The 22,814-nt window shown below is 44.7% G+C and overlaps 1 protein-coding gene across 2 annotated transcripts in view; it reads right to left on the bottom strand.

Moving 5' to 3' along the window:
* PLXNA4 (plexin A4) overlaps positions 1 to 21,614 on the bottom strand; it is a 561,131-nt gene extending 539,517 nt beyond the window's left edge. The window contains exons 1-3 of one of the 2 annotated variants that reach the window (XM_045511050.2): positions 21,404 to 21,614; positions 20,811 to 20,955; positions 19,381 to 19,454 (exon numbers count right to left, since the gene is read on the bottom strand). In XM_045511050.2, the coding sequence (XP_045367006.1) occupies positions 19,381 to 19,452 (72 nt within the window). In that variant the 5' untranslated portion in view covers positions 19,453 to 19,454; positions 20,811 to 20,955; positions 21,404 to 21,614. The remainder of the gene's footprint in view (positions 1 to 19,380; positions 19,455 to 20,810; positions 20,956 to 21,403) is intronic. The other variant, XM_045511048.2, reaches the window with a different exon arrangement.
* Positions 21,615 to 22,814: the final 1,200 nt, after the last annotated feature.

Below are 22,814 nucleotides of genomic sequence, written 5' to 3'. Positions count from 1 at the left end.
CTACTGAATTGTGTAGGCCGGAGAGGTGATTTGGTGGACTGCATGGCGCACACCCTCCTTCTAGGCCAAACTTACTAACAGAACTCCAAACACTGTTGCAAGGGAGATGGCAGGTGCACCTTTATTTCAAACCTGTGGAATGAGACTTCCTTGCCTCACCCTCTGACTGACTGCCACCCCACCAGACACACCGGGCACTCACACTAGCCAGGGGTGAGAACTCAGAACCCTCCAGAACATAACTGTTCACCATCCAAATGGGTGGCAAATTCAAGTTGTGTGTGAACAGGGTGGGAGGGTTCCGAGGGAGATAAGCTAAGTAAGACGATAAACACCTTGGGAAGGCAGAGTGAGTGAGACCGCTGATGATGGATGAATGCTTGGTGAATCAAAGAGATCTGGGGCTTATGAGGAGAGCCCTGTGAGAGAGCTTTTGGTCACAAATTAGAGGCACGTTGGCGCCTTAGACTCAGCTGGGCTGCCTGCTGCATAGGGAGCAAGGCTATCAAAACTGCCAGAGGGAGAACGGGTAAGTGAGATGAATGGAGATCAAATCCCATTATAACCAACTCCATTACAAAGGAAATTTCACCTTAACAAAAATATATCCAAGCCCCAGGCGTCGGCCCATAGTAATCACATATTGTTCAAATAACCCACTGTGAAGCACGCTGCCCTTCAGGTCTTCTAGGTAACAGTCTCCAGTTAAAACAACACTCTACACATCCCCACTCACCACATGATGAATTATTTGTGGGACCTGACAATACCCGCATTCCTTTCCAATCCTCCGACCGTGAGAGGTGACTTTTCAGATGCTCTGTGGAAGCTGATGTTGTGAAAATAATTGCAAGGAATTGGTCTTAATAAGAATCTTTACCTCATCTCCCAGTTTACCAACAAATTGACCACCTGGGTCTAATACCATTAGGAAGATTACTTAAAATGTTAGATGACCGTCTCTAAATATGCAGAACAAAAATATTTGCTAAAACTCAACGCTAGTCATGGTTTTAAAAAAATTATAGTAAAATAAGACTAGTAACTTCCTCAATCTAATAAATCTATCAAAGTTCTATAGTGAACATCCTACTTAACACTGAAAACATTTAAATCATTCCCTTAAAAACCTGGAACCAGATTAAATGCCCACTATATCAGAGATTGGCAAAAGCTAAAAGGTCTGGAAATACTGTGTGTAGACAGGATGCAGAAAAATAAGAACTCTCCTATGGTGCTGATAGGAGTCTAAATTAGCAAGACCCCTTTAAAAGCATTTTGGCATAACAAGTCAAGTTGAAGATGTAGAGATTCTTAATCCTGCAACTCCACATGCTCAAGAAGACATGCATAAAAATGTGTGTTGTTGCTCCACTTTTAACAGAAAAAGGATTAGAAACAACAGATGTATCAATAGTGATATTTCTTATAGTGAAAATGTATATAGTCGTGAAAATGAGTCAACTAGACTACGTGTATCAACACGGATCCATGACAGCAAAATAAACAAAAACAAAAACAAAAACAGCAAGTTTCCGAATAATACATGCAGGATGAACATTTATATGAAGTTTTAAAAGCATGCAAGGACTAGGGCTCAGCACTAGGGCTCCGAGGGTGGTGGATTCAGCCTCCCCAAGCAGACAGGAACCCCACCAACATTCATCGTTGAAACCAAGTGATTGAGGGGAATCACTCCAGCCCTGAATTGGGGCTGAAGCTGGTTCATTCTGTGTCTTGGATGATATCAGTGTCTTTAGTTATCTCAGACTGCTATAATAAATACCATTGACTGGGTGGTTTAAATAACAATTTATTTCTTATAGTTCTGGAGGCTGGCTGGGGGCCAGTATGGTTGGGCTTTTGGGGGAGGCATGTCTTCCTGGTTTACAGATGGTCGGTCACCTTCTCAAACGGCGGGAGAGAAAGGGTCGACTCTCTTCTTATATGGACATTAATCCCATTATAAGGACTTTATCCTCATGATTTAATCACCCCCCAGAGCTCCACCTCCAAATACCATCACATCTGAGTTTCAACATTAGAATTCGGAGGGAACACAAGCATTCAGTCCATACCAATCAGCAACCATCCTTGACCCCTTGGGAACTACCAGAAATCTATTAGACCAGAAAAATGGCAGTTTGGAGGGAAACAAGAGAATATTCTTTTTCCTCTTTTTTTCCCATTTGCACCTTCTGGTCTCTGATCCTGTTTAATCATCTGTTACATGTGTATCTTTTAGACATCCAGAAAGCTATCCCAGAATAGTCCCCCTCTCCCTACGACCTCTCAAGATCACCAGAAACATTAGGGGAGCAAGAAAAAAATTATAAAGTCCTTGGTGACTGGGTCACGTTATCTCAGAGTACTCAGTAGAACCTTGGCACTTTAAGGAAATTAGCTTTCAGACGATCCAGTTCAACCTGCTTCCTCTCTGAGGTCCAGAGGGATAACATGGCTTGCCCGAGGTCTCACAACCAGCCAGTGAAAGAGTAGGACCCACTCAGGGCCTCTGTCCTCAAGAACGGTGTTGCTCCCACTGCCCCACAGAAGTCTATGATGCACATTCATCACATAAAACCCACAAAATATCAGCTTGAGTTCGCTTGCCCCTGCCTGTTGGGGTTCCAAAAATCTCAGATCATGGTCTATGCCACTTTCAAGTTCACGTAGGATCATTTTCAGAACACCCTCCCCTGTGAAGTCCGAGTCATGCTTACCATCGCAGGCTGGGATGGGACCCAAGCATGCACAGTTGTGCGTGCAAAATGACAGTCTCCACATTTAGACAATGACTCATTATTTTGAACGTCACTGGGTTTGGAACAACTTGAAAGGGAAGGAAGGAAGGATTGTGATGTTGAAATCTCGGTGGAGTATGCTGATGAAGACATCCTCCTGCCAATGAAAGGCAAAATGGATGTTTCCATTCCCTCCCTCACTGGCTGATGCCCAATTATCTGTAACTCTGGTAGCCAAGAATTGTTTTAACAAGGGGAAGACTGAGCTATAAATGTAGGAAAATGTCTACAAACATCCCAAACTTGATTGCTTTCTGGGTGATCTTGATTTGTGAAGATTAGTGAGGAATGCAAATCAGATGCAAAAAGAAGTTAACAGTCCCCACCAACAGATAAAACTTTCACATAGATCAGTGCTGCTACACTGGGAGAAATCACCAGTCTCTGACCTCCAAACTTAACAATCTTAAGTCCCCAAACTTACAATCTAATGCAGAGTCAGAGTCAAGACTTGGGACAAATTTAAGACATCTAAAGAGAAACATACAAATAAATGATACTTAATTTAAAGAGAACACCATACTCTTCCAGCACTGGAGAAAAACAAGAAGGATGACACAAGCAAGATGGGGTTAATCAAGGACATCCTGAAGAAATGTGAGGTTTGTGCCACGAGATTTGGAAGGAAGGAAAGGCCTGATGGTGAGAAGGCAAGAAGGCAGGCATCCCAGGCAGGTGAATGGCTTTGGCATCTGCCCAGGAGGGGATATGGTGATGGTGGCAAGTCTACATCAGCAAGACGAGGCTGTTTCCATCTGCTCATTTCTCTACAGACAATGACCTCAGGAAAGAGGTAAGGCAGGGAGCCTCCACTCTACAGAGGGGTAAACAGGCTGAGCAGACTAAGTGGCTTGCCCTAGGGCTCACAGCCAACAAAAGTAGAGCTCAGTCTTGAACCGGGGACTTTGGCCTCCAACTTTAGAGCATTTTCAGGTTCCTCTGATGATCCTGATAGCTGGACACAGAAACAGACAAAGAGATAGCTTTTAAAAGAACCCGGTCAGGTGCAGGTACAGGTCCTATGTTCTTCATCCGCCATGGATAATAGCCCCTTGCATGTGGAGTGCACAAACTGTTCTCGCCGGCTGGTCCGCAGCTCAGGAGCACCCTAACCACAAAATAAGCCAGTTCTCGGACACTGCGATAGAAACCAGGCCTTTAGCCGTGAGTTCCTCCCTCTGCAGCACCATCCTCCTCTACCCTCACATGCATCAGGGGTCCCGGGCTCCCTCCTCTTCTCCTTTGACATCTTCTCCCTTGTCAATGGTTCTCAACCTTGGCTGCACATTGGAATCATTGAGGAACTTTGAAAATCTCAATGATTGAGTGCCACATCCAGGGACATTGATTTGGTTGATCTGGAGATTGGCCAGGTGTCAAAAAATTCTCAAGGTTCCCAGGTGATTCAGATGGGCAGCTGAGGTTGAGAATTACTGCAACTAAGTGATCTCACCCAGCACCCAGGTTTTAAATCCCATCTGTAGGCTATGACTCATCAATTTAATCTACGGTCTTGAGCTCTCCCCAAGCTCCAGAATCATTCATTCAAACCCCTTACTTGACACGTCCACTTGAATAGCTAGAAGGATTTGCAGCTTTTGCACAAGTTGAAAGCAGAACCCTGGATTTCTCTCCCCTCACTGTAGTAGATAATTCAGACCAAAAGCCTGGACACCGTCCTTATTTTCCTCCCTTTCCTCATGTCAAATTCATTCATCAAACTCATCAGCAAAGTCTCGTTTGTTCTACAGCCAGGGCAGATCTCATATGCGTTAAGGGAGGCAGCTTCCAAGAGGGTCACTGATGATTCCCACTTCCTAGGATTCACACCCGTGTGTAGTGCCCCTCCCACCTGCACCGGGGTTGGTCTGTATGACCAACAGCATATGGAAGAGTGAACGATAAGTTACTTCAGAGATTAGGATATAAAAAGACTATGATTTCCATCTTGTTCTCCCCACCACCACCCTCACTCTTGAGGGAAGTAAGCTGCAAGCTGCCATGTTGTCAGTAGCCCTTGTAGAGGCCCATGTGTTAGGGAACAGGAGCCTCTCACCAACAGGCAGCAAGGAATTGAGCCTTGCAGCAACCACGAGAGTGAGCTTGAAGGAGGATTCTTCAGCCCAGTCACGCCTTGATATGACTGCAGCCCCAGACAGCAGCCTGACTGCTGACCCTGAGCCAGGACCCCCACTTTAGTTGCTCCTAGCACTCAGAAACTGTAAGATGCAAGTGTTGACTGTTTTAAGTTGCTAAATTTTGGAGTGATTAGTTACACAACAATAGATGCTCTACTCATGCATGTTTTTGCATCTCCTGGCTACCACACTACTCCAGGCTACCTCCATTTCTTACCTGGACTACTGCAAAAGCCTCCTAGCAGGTCTCCCTTTTTTCTCTTCTGCCCTCCAAAAATCTGTCATCTTTATTTATACTCTTTAAATAAAATTAATTCACATCCCTTCAATGACTTCCTGTGCGACTTAGAATAAAACCCAGTTCCCCACAACAGTCCCTCAGTCTGATTCCAGTCTACATCTCCAGCTTGTCCTCATGCCTCTCGTCCCCTTTCTTACTGGCCCTTCATTTTATAGGAAAGTCTTTGCTTTTCTTTTATGGTTAGACAGTCTGGGGAAAAGAGGGACATTTTTAATATCAAGAGAAGAGGATTCTGATAACATTGCTCAAAACAGAAATGACTTTTTGCTACATTTCTGACAAGTGTTCATCCAGCTCAGAGGCCAAGTAGCACAGTGTGGAAAAAGAACAGGTGCTTTTGCTTCTGGCAGTATGTTGGAATAAACGAGGAGAGAACACCTTCCCCGTACACAACAACTAAAAACTCTGGATAAAACATAAACATGTTTTACAGTGTGGCTGAGCTAGCAGGAGAAGAAGGCAAATAATCAGGAAACAAAGGTAAGGAAGTACAATTCATGAGGGTAACCAAGCTACAGAGTCACTTTCCTTGTGGGAATCTGTACATTTCTCGGTGGGCTAGAGCCATATATAAGAGACTAGAGTGAAAATCTCAAGCAGAATGGGACTTTCATCAGCTGGGCATCGCACAGGGTGACACCACCTTTGACAGTGGCCCCATCAAAGGAGATTCATCTGGCTCAGCCTTGACCCTCAGAGTAGGTAAATGGCAGGAAGAAAAAAGTTTCCCCTAACACTTTCTACCACAAACTAATATTTACGAGGATTTAGGGCTGGAATTCACTCACCACCTGTGGGGCAAGAAGGATGAAATAAAGAGAGAATGCCAAACTAGCTTAAAGGTGTCCTAGATGGACAGTGCTCTAAATACCTGGGAGAAGAAACACAAACTCTCTTTGAAAAAGTTCTCTCTGGAGATTTTTAAATTCAGGCCTCTTGTTATTTTCAGAAATGAATAGCAAAATCATGAATTACATGGGAATATAAGCCAATATTAGCAAGAATCAACAGAAACAATAAATTACAGAATCAGGCCCATAGAGTCTACAGGATTGAATTATCAGAGAGGGTTTTTAATAAGTAGGTTTAAGATGGTTAAAGCAATGAGGGAGTTTATAGTAATGCAAAGGAGCAAAAGCTTAGCAAAGCTGAACAAACCTGTTTTAAAGAACCAAATATAATTTCATGAAATGAGTATTATGATTTCTGAAATTTAAGAAACACTGGATAAGTTAAACAGCATATTAGACACAAGAAAAATGTACCTGTTAGACTACAGGATACAGTTAAACAATTAACCAGAATGCATCAGTCAAAAAGGTAAAAAATAAAATTAAGAGTTTAAGATTCAGGAATGAGAGAATAAAAAGATGCAACATAAGAATAACTGGGGTTCCACCCTATTTCAAGATGACACCTGCACCCCAATGTTCACAGCAGCATTATTTACAATAGCCAAGACATGGAAACAGCCTAAATGTCCATCAACAGATGACTGGATAAAGGAGATGTGGTATATTTATACAATGGAATACTACTCAGCCATAAAAACCAACAACATAACGCCATTTGCAGCAACATGGATGCTCCTGGAGAATGTCATTCTAATAAAGTAAGCCAGAAAGAGAAAGAAAAATACCATATGAGATCACTCATATGTGGAATCTAAAAACAAACAAACAAACAAACAAACAAAGCATAAATACAAAACAGAAATAGACTCACAGACATAGAATACAAACTTGTGGTTGCCAAGGGGGTGGGGGGTGGGAAGAGATAGACTGGGATTTCAAAATTGTAGAATAGATAAACAAGATTATACTGTATAGCACAGGGAAATATATACAAGATCTTATGGTAGCTCACAGAGAAAAAAATGTGACAATGAATATATATATGTTCATGTATAATTGAAAAATTGCGCTCTACACTGGAATTTGATGCAACATTGTAAAATGATTATAAATCAATAAAAAAAGTTAAAAAAAAAAAGAAGAACTGGGGTTCCAGAAGATGTAAATTGAAAAAAGAAAGAAGAAATAGTTGAAAAGATAATGGCTTAGAATTTTCCAGAGTTGACACCACTTCTCAGTTTCAGGGATTCTAAAGATTTCCAAGCAGGACACATCATAATGAAACTATAGAAAACCAAAGTCAAAAAGAAGATCTTAAAAACACCTGGAGGGTGAGGTGACCTGGGGAAGCACAGTGATTGGCGTGACAGCTGACCTCAACAGTCACAATGCAAGCCAGAAGTCAGTAGAATGTTATCTTCAAAATGCTGAGAGGAAATCATTTTCAATTCAGAATTGTATTAAATGTAGGCATTGAAGCTATAACTCAAGAACAAGAGGAAATAAGGCATTTTTAGATTTATGCAATCAGAGTTCATTCAGTACAACAGATCTTCATTAAAAGAACATCTGAACTAAAGGATGTACGTTAGGAAGAAAGAGAATGACATCAGAAAAAAAGAACAAAAAGGACGAAGGACTATTGAGCAATAAGAAACAATAAATTTGTGTGCAAATAAAAATAAATGTGACTGAATGAAATGTAAGTATTTGATGTGTGGGATTAAAATACAATCAAGCTGAGAACTGGAAAAAGAACAGTCTTGCACTCATGGAGTTTAGGTCCTAATGGGGAGAACTGAAAACCAGCAATTAGCAAAGTTTAAAGAAAAAGAAAAACCCACCAGATCAGATCATCCAAATAGTGACGAGCGCCGCATAAAGAACTTAAATAGGATGATGTGAAAGCCCAGAACGCAGGGGCCACCTCAGACTCAGTGATCAGAGAAGGTGACATTTAAACTGAGCTCTGAATGACGGGAAGGAGCCAGACACATGAAGTCATGGAGACAGCATGCCAGGCAGGGGAAGAGTTACTGCCAAAGTCCCGTATCTGTCTGACTCAACTTTCCCAGGCCTCAGTTTCTTCATCTATAAAATGAGGATTAGGAGGTGAGTGTAGCTCAGCAGTAGAGCCCGTGCTTAGCATGCTCGAGGTCCTACGTTCAATCGCCAGTACCTCCATTGAAAACATTAAGAATTTTTTTTTAAAAGATAAAATGGGGATAATATTTCCCTCATATTTCTTGTGAGGACTGAATGTGCTTTTGTATATCAAGCACTTTAACATACTTGAATTGTAATATGCATGGTAATTTTATTAAGGCAGCCTAGCTTCCTGTGAAGAATACAGACTTTGGACCAGCCAGAGCAACGCTTACATTCCTGGCCTGACAACTGTGTGAACACTCTGAGATCCGGTGTCCTCACTTGTTAAGTGGGAATGGGGCAGTTGCCATAAGGAGTAAAGGGTGAACCACATACACAGAGCCCAGGGCTGTGCCTGGCCCCAGCACTCCCATGCTGTTAGTCTCCTTCCTCTCCCTCTGCTAAAATGTTACCTCTTCTGTAAAGGCTCCGATGGCCTCCTCATCGCCCACTCCCCGACTCCAGCCAGGAGTCCTCTCTCTTCTCTGCTTCCCACTGTTCTTTATCTGTAAGTATCTCTCAACGACTCCATTGTTTGGTTTGTTTTTCCATTCTCCCAGGGTGTGTAAAAGTCATTCCATAGACTTTATTCTATTCATCTTTTACACCCCCTCCACCCCCATGGTATCTAACCTAGGGTCTTGCATGTCACAGGTATTTGATAAAACATTTAAGTGAGTGGAAGAATGACAATATGAATTAGAGTTGGAACATCACCACCACCAGGGAGCCAGCTATTTCATAAAGCAGCCAATTGCAGGACTACTGCTGTTCAAAACTTCTCTCTCACATCAAGTCAAAATCTGCCAGTGACAGATTTTCATACAAAAGGCCTCCAGCGAATCACATTTCTGGTATCTGCATACAAACATTGTCTTTTCCCACCTCAGCCTTGGGCTTGGCCATACAACTAACTTTGGCCAATGGGACAAACAGGATACAAAAAGAGGCTTGGTAAGTCATCGTGCCTGGGGCTCACTCTCTTGAATCATTGCCATCAACATGCAAAGAAGTTCAATTTCCCCTCCTTAAAGAAGAGAGACCTGAAGGACCCAGCTGAGCCCAGAGCCTCCTCAATCCACAACAGCCTACAATCATATCAGCCTAGGCAAAACTAGCAAGAGAATCACCCAATCAAATCACAAAATTGTGAGAAATAATAAATCATTGTATTAAACCAGTGCATTTGGGGGATAGTTAGTTATACAGAAATAGATACTTTCTTCCCTTCAATTTCTCTCAACCTGTAAAAGCAAGTATGATCCCTCTTCCACAAGACAATCCTTTAAATGGCTAAGACCCTCTTGGGTCTTCACCAAGCTGAGTATCTTTAGTTCTTCAACAAATTTTCACTATTGCAAAGATTTCTCAAAAGGCCCTCTGGTTCACTCCTCTTTTACAAGTGTGGGGCTCAGTAAAGAAACACACCCACCCACGTTCTGGCAGAGAGACTGTAATCCCATCGGTCTAGATGCTCTGCTTCCATCCATGTGGCAAAGTCAGATCAGTGTGGCTTTTCGACTCCATCACTCGGTAGCCTGTACGGTTCTCAGGGTCATAAATTATAGGCCTTTGCTTATGAACTGCTGTGCACACACACCTTCCAAATCCTGCACATGAAAACTTGATACATTTGAACCTATGTGTAGTTTCCTACTAAAATGATCATGATAATTGGGGCCTGTTGGGGGCTTTCTACATCTGAATTCTACGTAGCAGTGGGCCTCTATACTGTGAACGTCAATGGTCAAGTCTCAGTCTTCATCTTACTGATGTATCAGCAGCATCTGCCCACTCTCTCCTTCTGGGGAAGCTTTCTTTTTTTGGCCTCATAGGAATCCCTCTCTCGGTTTTCATCCTCACTCCTTGGATGCTTCTCTGTCTTTGTTGGGTCCTTGGATTTAGTCCCTCCTCTATCTACCCACACTCCCTAAAGCCATCTGTAGGTTGAACAACTCCCAACACTATTTCTCTAGTCCTGATTTCTCCCCTGAATTTCAGACTCCTATATCCAACTGCCTACTGAGTATCTCTAATTAGAGAATGGGTATCTTAAATTTAATTGATCCAGAATAGAACCCTTGACTTTCCTCTTCCCAAACGCCTTCTCCCCATCTCCATAAACAGTGACTCTATCCTCACTGCTCCTGACTGCTCAGTGCAAAACGTCTGGAATCATTGACACTCCTCTCACATCCCACATCTGATTTACCAGCAGATCCTTACAACTCAACCTTCAAAGTATCTACCGAATCCTACCATTTCCACTACCTCCATTACTCACACCCTCATCTAAACCATCACTACCCCTAATCCAGACTATTAGAATAGCCTCTTAACTGGTCTCCCAGCTTCCACCCTTGACCCCTACAGTAGCCTGTTCTGCCTACGGCAACCAGAGTAGTCTAAGACATAAGCCAATCATACCTCTCATCTGCTCAAACTCTTCCCAGCGGCTTCCCATGTCACCAGAGTAAAATCCAAAGTCATTACCAAGTTTGGGATGCTCTATAAGAGCTGGCCTTAGCTACCTCTCTGACCTCACTTGCTACAATTCTCGCCTTCACTCTCTCCACCACGGCCGCAGCTGGCCTTCTGGCTGTCACACAAGCCCTCCACGCACACTCCTGACTCAGAGTCTGTGCGTCTGCTCTTCCCACTGCCTGAAAACACCGTTTTCCCAACCTTAGTTGGTGCTCTCTTCTGCTCAATGCTCATCTTATCAGAGAAGCTCTGTTCTGAGGTCAGCAATCTCCCCCATCACAAGCCACTTGGTATCTCTTCTTATCCCACTCAACCCTTTGGTCCTCTTCCCTCACTAGTAAGCAGCCTTCACAGAGCAGAAGCTTGGTTTTGTCCCCGCTGTATCCTCAGTGTTAGAACCAAGCCCAGCCCAGTCGAGGTATTCAATGGTAGTTGGACAAATAAATTCACTATCCCTTCTAGCTTTCGATCGTCCATAAATTATATCATTGTCCAAGAAATTTGTATTTTTACTAGCCAAAAGGACACGGCCAGAAAATAAGCTCTGTGGTACAAGCAATGGAGGTCGTAGTCCTAAAGATGCATAATACTGTCTTGAGTGACCAGCCAGAATCTGGATTGTTCACCACGGGCAACGGGATGCCATTAAAGGTTTCTGAGTCTAAAATGAAAGAATCTGTCTTATATAAATAACTTTCATTGGGACATTTGAAAAATCCTACTTAGATCAATTTGGAAGCAACTTGACATTTTCCTTCTTTATGAACTGGCTTTCAGAACGTGTTGACAAGTATGGTTCATCTCGAACAGTCCTAAGTAATTCTCTGGACCAAGGCAGGGACCACCGGGTCACTGGTGAACAGATGCACGTGGCGGTGAACAAACAGATTAATGCATCTGGGTCTTATGACCACACTGTACACTCATAACACATGTACGTCTTATCTTAACACCTGTGCACAACTATATATAGCATCCCAGGAATCTTGTTTTCATATCATACACGTAGGTTCTTGCCAGAGCTTTCTTCTGAGCCAGAGAGTCTGAGAAAAAAGCTGAGGGAACAGTGCAAGTTGTACCACGCACACCAGACTCCAATGAGCTCACATGTGTAACAAATAACCTCCCGACAGCTGCCTGCTCTGACGGCTCAGTGGCAGGGGAGCAGCCAAGGCAACAGGAGGCTTTTCAGCGTGGACAGCCTCGTGGCTGAGAAGGAAGGGAGCAGCTGAGGCCATTCTGAACATTTGTTCATTAACTTCCTCAAAGTCAAGTGGAAAACAGCGGTGGCTGGAGCAGAGGCCCCAAGACCCCATCAGGAGTCCCTCTGGCCACTGGGGCCAGCACCCCAGGGGCTCGGAAGAGGCCGTGGGTGGAAACGCAGAAGCGGCTCTTCCTGACTGCTGTCCGTGGGGCAGGTCCTCCACAGCCGCCCTCCCTGATGGCCCCGGCGCTCAGGAACAGAAACCAGGATCAGTTCCTTATGTAACTAGGAATGCCATTTACACTCACTTCCCCTAATTAAATTGTACCTGTTCTTGCCTCTGATTTTCTCACCTCTCTTCCAGAACAGCATCGAATCCTTCTTCCCTTGACACTCTCTCACTCTCTCTCTCACGTGCCCCTCTCCCCACTTCTCTCCCTTCCCATCTGTTCTCTCCGTTCCCTCCTTCCTTCCCCCTCCTCTCTCCTTTCCTTCAGCTACCTGGCTTCTCCAGGTGATTTTCTTTGCTTATTTATTCCTTACACCAGAGCACAGATCTCTGGCTCTGCCAGCAATTTCTTCCCATGCTACTGATGCGTGGTTATGTACGTGGTTTATCATAGAAAAAGTAGAAATAATTTATACTAAGGCTGACTATTCTGTTGACTTTCAGGCTTTAATAGCTGAGAAAACTTAAGAAGATTTGCTTAAATACATGATACACATCAGTACCAACATACATGCTGAAGGAATTCAGGGAGGGGAGAGAGCTGTAAGATTAGGGTTTGGACCCCCCCAGAGCAGGTGGACTTGGGAGTATTGAAGACAGACTGAGCAGCACAAGGAAGCTGGTTCTGGGATGGGACTCAGCAAGCTAGAGTGCTACATGGTGTCTCGGTGCTGGGCCCCTCCTCTGTGAATCACGTCTGGACTAGGGGCTGAAGGGTAATTTGTGGGAACTTGCTTATATATCCACCTTACTCCTAATATTTGTCCCTTCCCGTTGGAAAACACTTGAGGCCAGAGAGGGAGAAATCAACAGGTCTGGAGCACACACAGTTCAGGGTTGTCATGGCAACCTTGTTTCCGCACAACCCCCTGCCTCCTCACCAAATGTTTATCCCAGAGACACTTCCGAGAGACAGAACCAGCCCTTAGACCTCACCCGGCCCCAGGAATATTGTCTCTTTTCCCTGCCCATGCCAGCCCAGCCATAGCCAGGGCCTGCGGAGAGGGGGGAGGGCACAAAGCTTCTGTTCCAGGCAGAGCTGGTGATGACCCTTCAACTATGATTTCCCCATTTCCCCTCACTGAACAGCTGAATGGTACAGGCCAGGGTTGGGTAGGAGGGGAAGCTGTGATTTCAGGAAGTTGGAAAGAACAAGCAGCAATAAAACCCATATTTTTAAAACCTGCACATTTTACAGATTAAGAAAACTGAGACCCAGAGAGAAGTAGGGGCAGAATATGAACTAAAATCATAGCTTATTTTGTTCTTAACTATTAAGTAATTTTTAAAAGGCTCAGTTAAAGACATTCTTTAACTAGAGGGAAGAAGACAACTAGCTTTTTGGATAGTAGCAGGGTGTAAATTCTAACATAGTTATCAAAAGGACCCCTGAGCAAGACTGTCCTTGAGCTTCATATACAAAAACTCAGGCTTCTGGGGGCCCATTTGGTTTCTTTCTCCACTCCAGGTCACTTTTATTTCAGAGTATATACATGGATTGATAAATTGATAAGATCTCCATCAGGATATCTTTAAAAATCACTGGTGAAGGAATAGTGCTGCTCTTCATTGGCAAAATATATATTTTACTTATTCATACATTACAGGGTAGTTCTAACATAGTTCTAGTTAGAATCTTGAGCCCAAAGGTAGCAGCCCTGAGAACAATGACTCATCTGTGACATCACAAGTAAACGGACAACAAAAGTTAGTCCCTGTGCCTCTCCAAACATGGGCCAACTTATCTAGTTAACTCATTGTCCCTAAACAAGGCGCTTTCCCAAATGGAATGTGAGTCATTTAGGCATGAGAAGAATTTCAAGTTCACTGATGTAATATTTCCTCTGCTGGGTTCTTCTCCACTAATGGAAGTTTAACTATGACCATCCGGCATTAAAAAAAGTCAGGCATATATAAAATAGCCAAGACATGGAAGCAAATTAAATGTCCATTGACAGATGACTGGATAAAGATGTGGTATATTTATACAATGGAATACTACTCAGCCATAAAAAAGAATAAAATAATGCCATTTGCAGCAACATGAATGGACCTGGGGATCATCATTCTAAGTGAAATAAGCCAGAAAGAGAAAGAAAAATACCATATGATATCACTCGTATGTGGGATCTAAAAAAAGAAAGAAGAAGACACTAATGAACTTATTTACAAAACAGAAACATACTTGCAGACATAATAAGCAATCTTATGGTCACCAGGAGAAAGGGGGTAGGAAAAAACAAATTTAGGAGTTTGTGATTTGCAAACATTAACTACTATATATAAAAATAGATAAAAACAAATTTCTTTTGTACAGCACAGGGAACTATATTCAGTATCTTGTAACAATCTTTAATGAAAATGAATATATGTATGTATATGTATGACTGGGACAGTATGCTGACCAGAAATCAACACATTGTAACTGACTATACTTCAATTTTTAAAAATTAATTAATTAAAAAAAAATCACTCCTCATTTCCACTCATACTTTCTTTTGGTGAAGCTGATTGTCGAGTTTCAGCTCAGATCTTTCATTAGCATTTCTTCTGGGGATTCTGGAGATTTTACACATAGTTAAGGAATTGATAAACTTCTTAAACTTTAAGGCAAATAAATGATCAGAATGCATTCAATGTTTAGTCACGACCTTGCTGACAATTAAGCCAATTCATTTTCATAGGATCATGGGAAACTTGGACATTCAGTGGCTACAACAAGCATGTAACAACTTAGAGCTAGCATTTTTACCATATCAAAAGCACTTTCCAAGCATTTGCTCTTCTTGTGATCATCTTCTCAAGATCAGCTAGACTGAGTGATGCAAATAGGTCTGTGCCTTAGCCATATCCATCCCTGGTCCTTATCATAATGCCTGGAACATCTTAAGGACTTAATAGATTTGGTTGAATGAACAGATGGCTACCCTGAACCATTCAGTGGAGATTCAAACTTAGAAGTTAAGAGGTAGCTGGTTAAGTATCAGAGTCTGGACACAAGAACAAATATTTGGCTACTAATAAGCTTTCCAGGCTCCTAGTAGACCATTACCCTGTTAGAAAAAAAAATATGTGTGGTGGGGAGGTGGGTAGGGAGGGTGGAGGGGTTTAGCACCAGCAGCTCTTGAGGGTGGGAACAGTTGGAAAAATGGAGTCCGTTGGTTGGTTTACAAAGAATTTAAATGTCCCAGTTGGAAGATCTTAGGGATTATCTACAAGATACACGTGGTATCATGTGAGAATGGAGCCAGAAACACCTTAGGCCCAGCCCCAGCACTATTCTTTACTACTGTTGACTACTTGGCACTGCTGCTGTGAGCATGAAATGAAAATAAACAATGGTTAGCTTTATGTGTTGACTTGGCTAGGCTGTGATGCCCAGGTGTCTGGGTGAATATCAGTCAAGATGTTGCTGTGGAGGTGCTTTTAAGATAGTGAATATTTAATTCAGTCAACTTTAAGTAAAGCAGATTACCCTCCATCTGTGGGTGGGCCTCATCCAATCAGTTGAAGGCCTTAAGAGCAAAGACTAAGATTTTCTGAAGAAGAGATTCTCTTCAAGACTACAACAGAGAAAACGTGCCTGAGTTTTCCAGCCTACTGAAGAATTCAGACTCAAGACTGCAACATCAAATCTTTCCTGAGTTTCCAGCCTGCTGGCCTGCACTACTGATTTCAGACTTGCCAGCCCCCACAATCACATGAGCCAGTTCCTTAAAATCAATCCCTCTCTATCTCCCTCTCTCTCTCTCCCTCTGTCTATATAGAGAGATACAGATACAGATACAGATATATGGGGTGTATGTCTGTACTATTGACTCTCTTTCTATGAAGATCCCCGATTAATATAATAAGTCAAGCCCTCACACAGCCCCTGACAGAGAAAGTACCCTTCTCTGTTCATTCTCCTCCATTACCTTCCATGAATCTAGCTCTGTCATCCTAGCAAATATATGAATGTCTCCTGCAAGATGCCAAATGGGGCAAAGATCCAGCAGTATCAGTGACCTCCCAAGGTCACGACCAGTCCACAACAATACCAGGATTGAAATCTCCTTCTTCTGACTCATCGTCCATTCCTTCCCCTCCTTCCTGTTACCCACTCACCTTTCCATCCCTAATACACCCAGACGTGGCGCTTATTTAGCCCTAGAGATCAGAGGTGCTCTCCAGCAAGAACGTAGCAGAGTCACTGGGCCCATAATAACACTTTAACCTTGGATATTTACTTGGGATTTCTCTTCACTCTGCAGCAAAAAGCATTTTAGTGAGAGCTCAGCCATCTCAGTTCATATGCACACTGGAAGCCCACCACGCAGTGAGCTGGGCCCACAGCCCAGTGTCACTGCTGTGACATCTGCCTCTAAGAGCCTGTATCTCCAGCACTTTTTTCTTGATTTTTTTCTTGTTTATGTTCAACCTGTTAGCTTAGTCACATAGCCAGCATTAAAAAGACTTGTAGAACGTAAAGGATTCTAGTCTACCGCATAATGACCAACTGCGAGGTCTGGAGGTAAGGGGGTCCCTAGACCACCCTGAGATTCAATCATTTACTAGGAGGACTCAGAGAACTCACAGAGAGCTGTTATAGTTATGGTTTATTACAGCTGAAGAACGCAGGTTAACTCCATCAAGGGAAAATGTGCATGGAGCAGAGTCCAGGAAAGTTCCACATGCAGAGCTTTCGGGAGTCATGAACAGCGTTAACTCCTCCCAGCAATGATGCATGATGTATGCACAGAGCACTGCTAACCAGAGACTCTCCCCTGAGCCTTGGTGTGCAGAGCTTCCACGTGGGCTCCATGGTTCACTGCCACCATGGCTGACCCCTCTGGAGGTAGAGTGGATACCATCTGGCCCAAAGCTCCCATCAGAAACCACACTTTCCCATGTGGCTCCAGGTCCCCAGGTAAAGGAAAGACATTCTTACCAAGTGTGACATTCCAAGGGCCTTGAGACCACTTCCGAGTAGCTGAGGGCAAAGGCTAGATCTCTCCTTGGGTAAGCTCAGTTTCCTTACTACACGCCCCCTAATGGTGCGCCAGGGGTGCCACTCAGCTCTGGAGTACTCTACAGCTATCTACTGCATTCCTAATTCTGACCTGTCCTTTTGGAAAGGAAAGCTTCTTGTCTCAGGGACCAGGCAAGGGACTGGGGATGACTTCATGCTCACTGTCCCTACTGTTGACATTTAATGAGATGGCAGGTCAAGGTGGAGTCCACCAGGGAGAGCTGTGGCTTGTCCCCAGCCTTCTTCACTGCACACTCATATGGGGGTTAGCCGTGATTCGGGTGTTAGTCCTGAATCCCTCCTGTCGCCGTGGAGTAGCCAGTTCATTCCTTTCTGTCTATTTACAGCCCCAGCTCAACAGACAACAGTTATCTTCACTCACTTAAAAATGCCTCTTCTTTCAACTGCCTAGCTTTCCACATTGCTTACATCGAAGGAATTCACCAATTTGTAAAATCTACAGATTACTGACATTAAGTGGTAAAAATGCTCAAGTTTTACAAATGAAGACCCCAGGCACCCATTCCCCATGTCAGGTAGAGAATCCAGACCAAGAAGGAACACGGCTACAGGGAGGAGGACTTCAGTCACAGGGTAAAGCCAGAGCTGGCAGCTGGCTGAGCCAGGAGTGGCGAGGGAGGATGTGAGGGAGGTGGGGGTGACCGATATGTGGGGTTCTGCCCGACAGGACGCAGATGCAGGGGTGGTGCACCTTATTCCAACAGGTGCACCCGAGGGCGGGTGCTGGCGTCACTGGCAAGGGGTGTGGGCTCCTGCAGCTCCAGCTAGGCATCTGCCCAGTGTCCTCAAGCAAGCTTCCATTCTACCTCAGGAATGGGCACTTTCCTGGTTCCCTCACTCCATCTCACAGCTAACTAAAATGGCACCTGCCCACAGTCCTGCCCTCCTGGGCCTTGGGAGGGAAGTAGCCAATCTGCTCTGCCAAACGGAGCTAAGGTATTACAACCGGTAACATCGTCCAATAACGTTTTCCCTTTAACAAGGGCCCTAAGGCCTTCATTCAAAAGAGCAGAGGCAGAAGAGATGTTTTCACTTTCGTAAGTAGTTTTCTTAGCCCAGAGCAACCCTGCCCACAGAAGCAGAGACTCAAAGAAGCTGACCAGTACAGTATCTTTATGCCATCGAACAACCCTCCAAGAATCATGTAGACATAAAATACACTAAAGAGATTCCATGAGCAGCCTTGGATTGTGTGTTTCAGACAGCAGAATCTGATGCTAGAAGCCTGGAGAGGCCAGCTTCCCCTTGCCTCACCTGAGCTGCATCCCTCTGCAGCAAACTGGGTCTGCTCTCCGTCTGTGTTCCCACGGAACCCCGCTTCAGCAGACCCAGCCCTTCTATCCCTCTGCCTGGCATTATCCTAGAAGTTTGGGGCAGGACGGGAACCTTGCCTTTTTCATCTCTGAGTGCAACGGCGCTAAGCAGATCGAAATGGAATTGCCAGCACCCCCAGGGGCTGCCTCAGCCCTGGTTCTGACTCCCAAGCTATAGGGAAAGAGGACGGCCACGTTCTCACTTCCTGACTAGGTCAGGCCACTTCCACTAGCTTCTAGAGTGGGGAGAGCACGTTAGGGACCTAGACGAAGGCCAGGTGCAGAGTCCCCAGTAACAAAATGTCAACCATGACAATCTGCGAAGACCGGGTCTCCAGGATTGAACTCTCATCTACTGCAGGGGCCAGATGATCAGAGACACCTGTCCCCAGGGGTGCCCTGACAGCAGAGCCCAACATCATCTCCTCGCCGTCCCCACGAAGGTAGCAACAACTAACATCCAGGGTCAGGAGGACGTGGCGCGGGATTGAAAGCTACTTTACACAGATGATTGCCTTTCAAATGGTCCTATTAATCATCATCACAAGAACAAGCCGTTGACTGGAGTTCCAGTCCTGTTTCCTTTATTCCAGGGGCCATCAACTCAGTCCTCCTCCTCAGCTCCACCTCCCAGGCCCAGGAACCAAGGCTAGACCTGGTCGTAGCTAAGACACACCATCCACATTTCCATCTCAACTCCGTCACCGATTTTCTGTGACCTTGAGCCGCCAAAACTCTTCCCCTCCGATTACTTCTCTCTAAAATGGTAGTAAACAAACTCCCCAGAGACGTCCTACGGAGAAGCGAGGTGACGCATGCCAAGAAGAGCCAGGCACACCTGCAGACGCAGCAAGCGCTATTCTTATGTCTTACCTGAAAGCAGCAGTCACTCCACGGAGTCTGCTGTGTTGGCTTTTCTGCCCATAATATTTGTGGTCGGATCATGTCTGTATGTAAACCAAACACAAGAAAACAAAGAGGGGAAAATTCCATCACATACTTTTGGGTTTTTTTTATTTTCATCTATTCATCCAGATGGTGATCATTAGTGGGCTCGCCGGTCTGCACCTGTTACTGTTTACGTACACATTCCACCTATGGGGATGTGCTCAGAACGTTCTGGATGAGTCTACCAAGAGACACTACAGGATCAGACACAACCTACTGCCCTAGGAATCACCCTCTAGCTCTTTGGTGGAGACAAGAGCAGAGCTCTTGGTGCTACAGGGACATGCAAGGTCAATGACCGCTTGGCCCAAAAGCCTCAGGGACTCACATGCCCATCTGCGATAAAGCCACCGCATATTTGAGTGTGCGTGTCTGCTCACCGCGAACGCAGCCCCGTTGTTCACTTGGTGTTTCCTAAACATCCCCACACCAGGGCCCCACTCTCGACGTACCAATTTGAATTCTTTGGAGCGGTGCCTGGAAAAACGTCTATTTTAAACACCCAAGCGATTCTGACGCTGGGTTGAGCTGGGAGTGTTCTAGACTGAAGGAAACTCAGAGCTGTGAGTGCAGACCTTGGCTCTGCTCCAGCCTTGGTGATAATTTCCTGTCCCTCCTGTGTAACTGGGCAAGTCCTTTTCCTCTGGGCCTGACTGTCTCTCAGATAAGGATGAATAAACACAAGAATAAGAGAATTCCTGCTGTGTCTCAGGAGCCCTAGGGTTTCCTTGGAGGCTCCAGAAATTGCTAAGAAGAAATGGAGTATTTGGGGTTCTGGATTCTCTGTCTCAAGAGTTAATCACGGGGCTGCTAAAAAAATCTACTGATGATGGCCTGACATCAAGCAGGATCAGCTAGGAACACCTGCCCAGGATGCAGGAAATACACAGTCCCGGAAGTGTTCAAAGTGGCTTCAATGGGCATGGTTACCCCAGAAATCACACTTTAGAAACATGACTCCCTGAGAGAGTCAAGGATTTGGACTGGGGGACCTTGAGAGTAGTATCACTTCACTTCTGGCAGTGGTGATCTCCTCATCCTTCACAGGAAGGGTTAAAACTAGACCCCAATTAGGGGTCTCACATTTTGCCATTCCAGTGGTCTGCTGGGAATCCACCACCCCACCCAGCCCCACATCATGAACAGACCCAGGTAGCATGTTACCTGTGCCCAGAACCAGAACCAGGGGGAGTCGGCTGATCCCCTGGGAACACAATGCACAGCCCTGACCTTATTACCATTTGCAATGGACTGAATCATGTTTTCCCAGACTCAGATGTTGAAGCCCTAACCCCAAGGTAGCTGTATTTGGAGGTAATTAAAGGTAAATGAGGTCACAGGGGTAGGGTTCTAACCTGATAGGATCGCTGGTCTTGAAGGAGGAGACAGCAGCGAGCTCTCTCCACACGTGTGTGCACCCAGGAAAGGCCATGTGAGGACACAGCGAGGAGAACCCGACCACGCTAGTGCCTGGATCTCCGGCTTCCAGCCTCCAGATCCCTGAGAAAATAAATGTCTACGTTTAAGGCCCCCAGTCTGTGCTATTTCATTTGGGCCACCCGAGCTGAGACACCATCCCACCATGGCCAGCTGAGGCAGCCACTTCATCGCAACGAAGTCACTTGATCTCACTTAGTATCTTGTCTCCCACACTAAAATGCAAGCCCCCAACATCTGGGGTTTGACTTCCTTTGTCTTTCCTGTTTGCAAAACTCTCATGAGGTTGACAATGTCATTTTACCAGATATAGAAATAGAGGCTCTGAAGTTGGTGGCTCGTGCCTGGTCCCGCCACGTGGAGAGAGGCCCTGTGGCGGGGATGCGCTGCCAGTTTTTGGCTCTGGGTGTTCGCTACTGTGCTCTGTTCCTCCAGGGCTCAGTGAAGACCTGCTGACGGGCTGGGGGTGGGGAGGGAAGCAACAGCTGCCTGGTGCCCGGCTGCTTCTTACCCTCCAGAACGGACGGAGCGCAGTCCTTGCGCAGCTAGACTTGCAGCACGAATGGAGGGGTCCCCGTGGGGCCGGGGAGGGGCTGGGCACAGCAGAGCAGGCGCCTCTGTGCTTCTCTCCAGGAGGTCCTGCCCCGTGAGGGTGCTGTCCGCCAGCTGAGAGAGGCCTGCGGGTTCTGGAGCATGAGGCATGAGACAAGCTGATAAAACACAACATGAACAAGGTTACAATTGTTGGCTTTGTTCCTACACTAATAAACACTTAAAATTACTTGTCTAAAGCATTTACATTTAACTAAGCACTTTCCTAAACAATGTCATCTTTTCTTTACAACAACCCTGGGCAGGAGGCAGATCTCACCCCCAAGTTTGTAGGCAAGGAGACAGCCTTAGCCTCACATAGTTTTCGAGCAGCAACACCAAGACATGAATACCTGTGTTGTTTCACCCTAGGTTTGCTTCATCAGTATTAGCTACAAGCTACTTCTTTTTAAAAATTTTGTTTATTTTTTGGGTGGAGGTAATTTGGTTTATTTATTTATTTTTGGAGGAGGTACAAGGGATTGAACTCAGGACCTGACGCATGCTAAGCATGCGCTCTACCACTTGAGCTATACCCTACCCCCTTACAAGCTACTTCTCAACTCAGCCCATGCCTTGGAACCCTGTGCTGCTGGCTTCCGGGTGTGAAGTGAGCCAGGTGAAGACTTGGATGGCTTGACATTAAGTGGTGCTTCCAAAATGGGTTTCCAGGGAACCCTGATTCCTAGCAAGATGTTAAAACATCCCCCCTCTTTTTTTTTTTTTTCAAAGTATGAGGCTGTTCTACAGTCAAGTTTGGGTAATGTTACAGACAGTCTTTCCTTCCTAGGAAATTATGTTGGCAATTAAAGGCTCTGAAAAGGTCTGTAATGAAGAAGCTGGAGTACATTTAATTCAGCATTTGACAACACAACTCATTTTCCTAGCAGCATCTTGCTCTCGAGAGAAAGTGGTGCAGGATGTAGAAAAGTCAGTGGCTAGGAGAACAGTGAACATTTTGCTCACTAGGCCGGACCTAAAGGATTATTGAATTGAAAGGAATTAAAAGCACAATCACTGCCAAATAAGCACAGTTAAATCCTCTCTTAAAACTTGTCACTAAAAATACTTCAGCTAAGTCTCCTTAAAGTATTAACTTGTGTCATTGTTCATGTGCAAGTGTACTTTCACTTGTAGGATTAGTAAACAAAACATCAATTGCTTTTGTTTTTATTATCTCTTATTTTCTGTACTTTCCCAGTTTACAAATAGGTATAATTTATAACCTAATTCAAAACAAATAATTTAAAATAACCTGTCATCCAACAGCTAAAGATTTAGGAAAAAGAGTTGACAGTGGGGGATGGAGGAGACAGAGAGGGGAACGTTGA

The sequence above is a fragment of the Camelus bactrianus genome, chromosome 7 (genome assembly GCF_048773025.1).
Source record: "Camelus bactrianus isolate YW-2024 breed Bactrian camel chromosome 7, ASM4877302v1, whole genome shotgun sequence".
NCBI lineage: Eukaryota > Metazoa > Chordata > Mammalia > Artiodactyla > Camelidae > Camelus > Camelus bactrianus.
The sequence above is the reverse complement of the archived record's forward strand: the minus strand, read 5'-3'. Positions and strand labels throughout refer to the sequence as shown.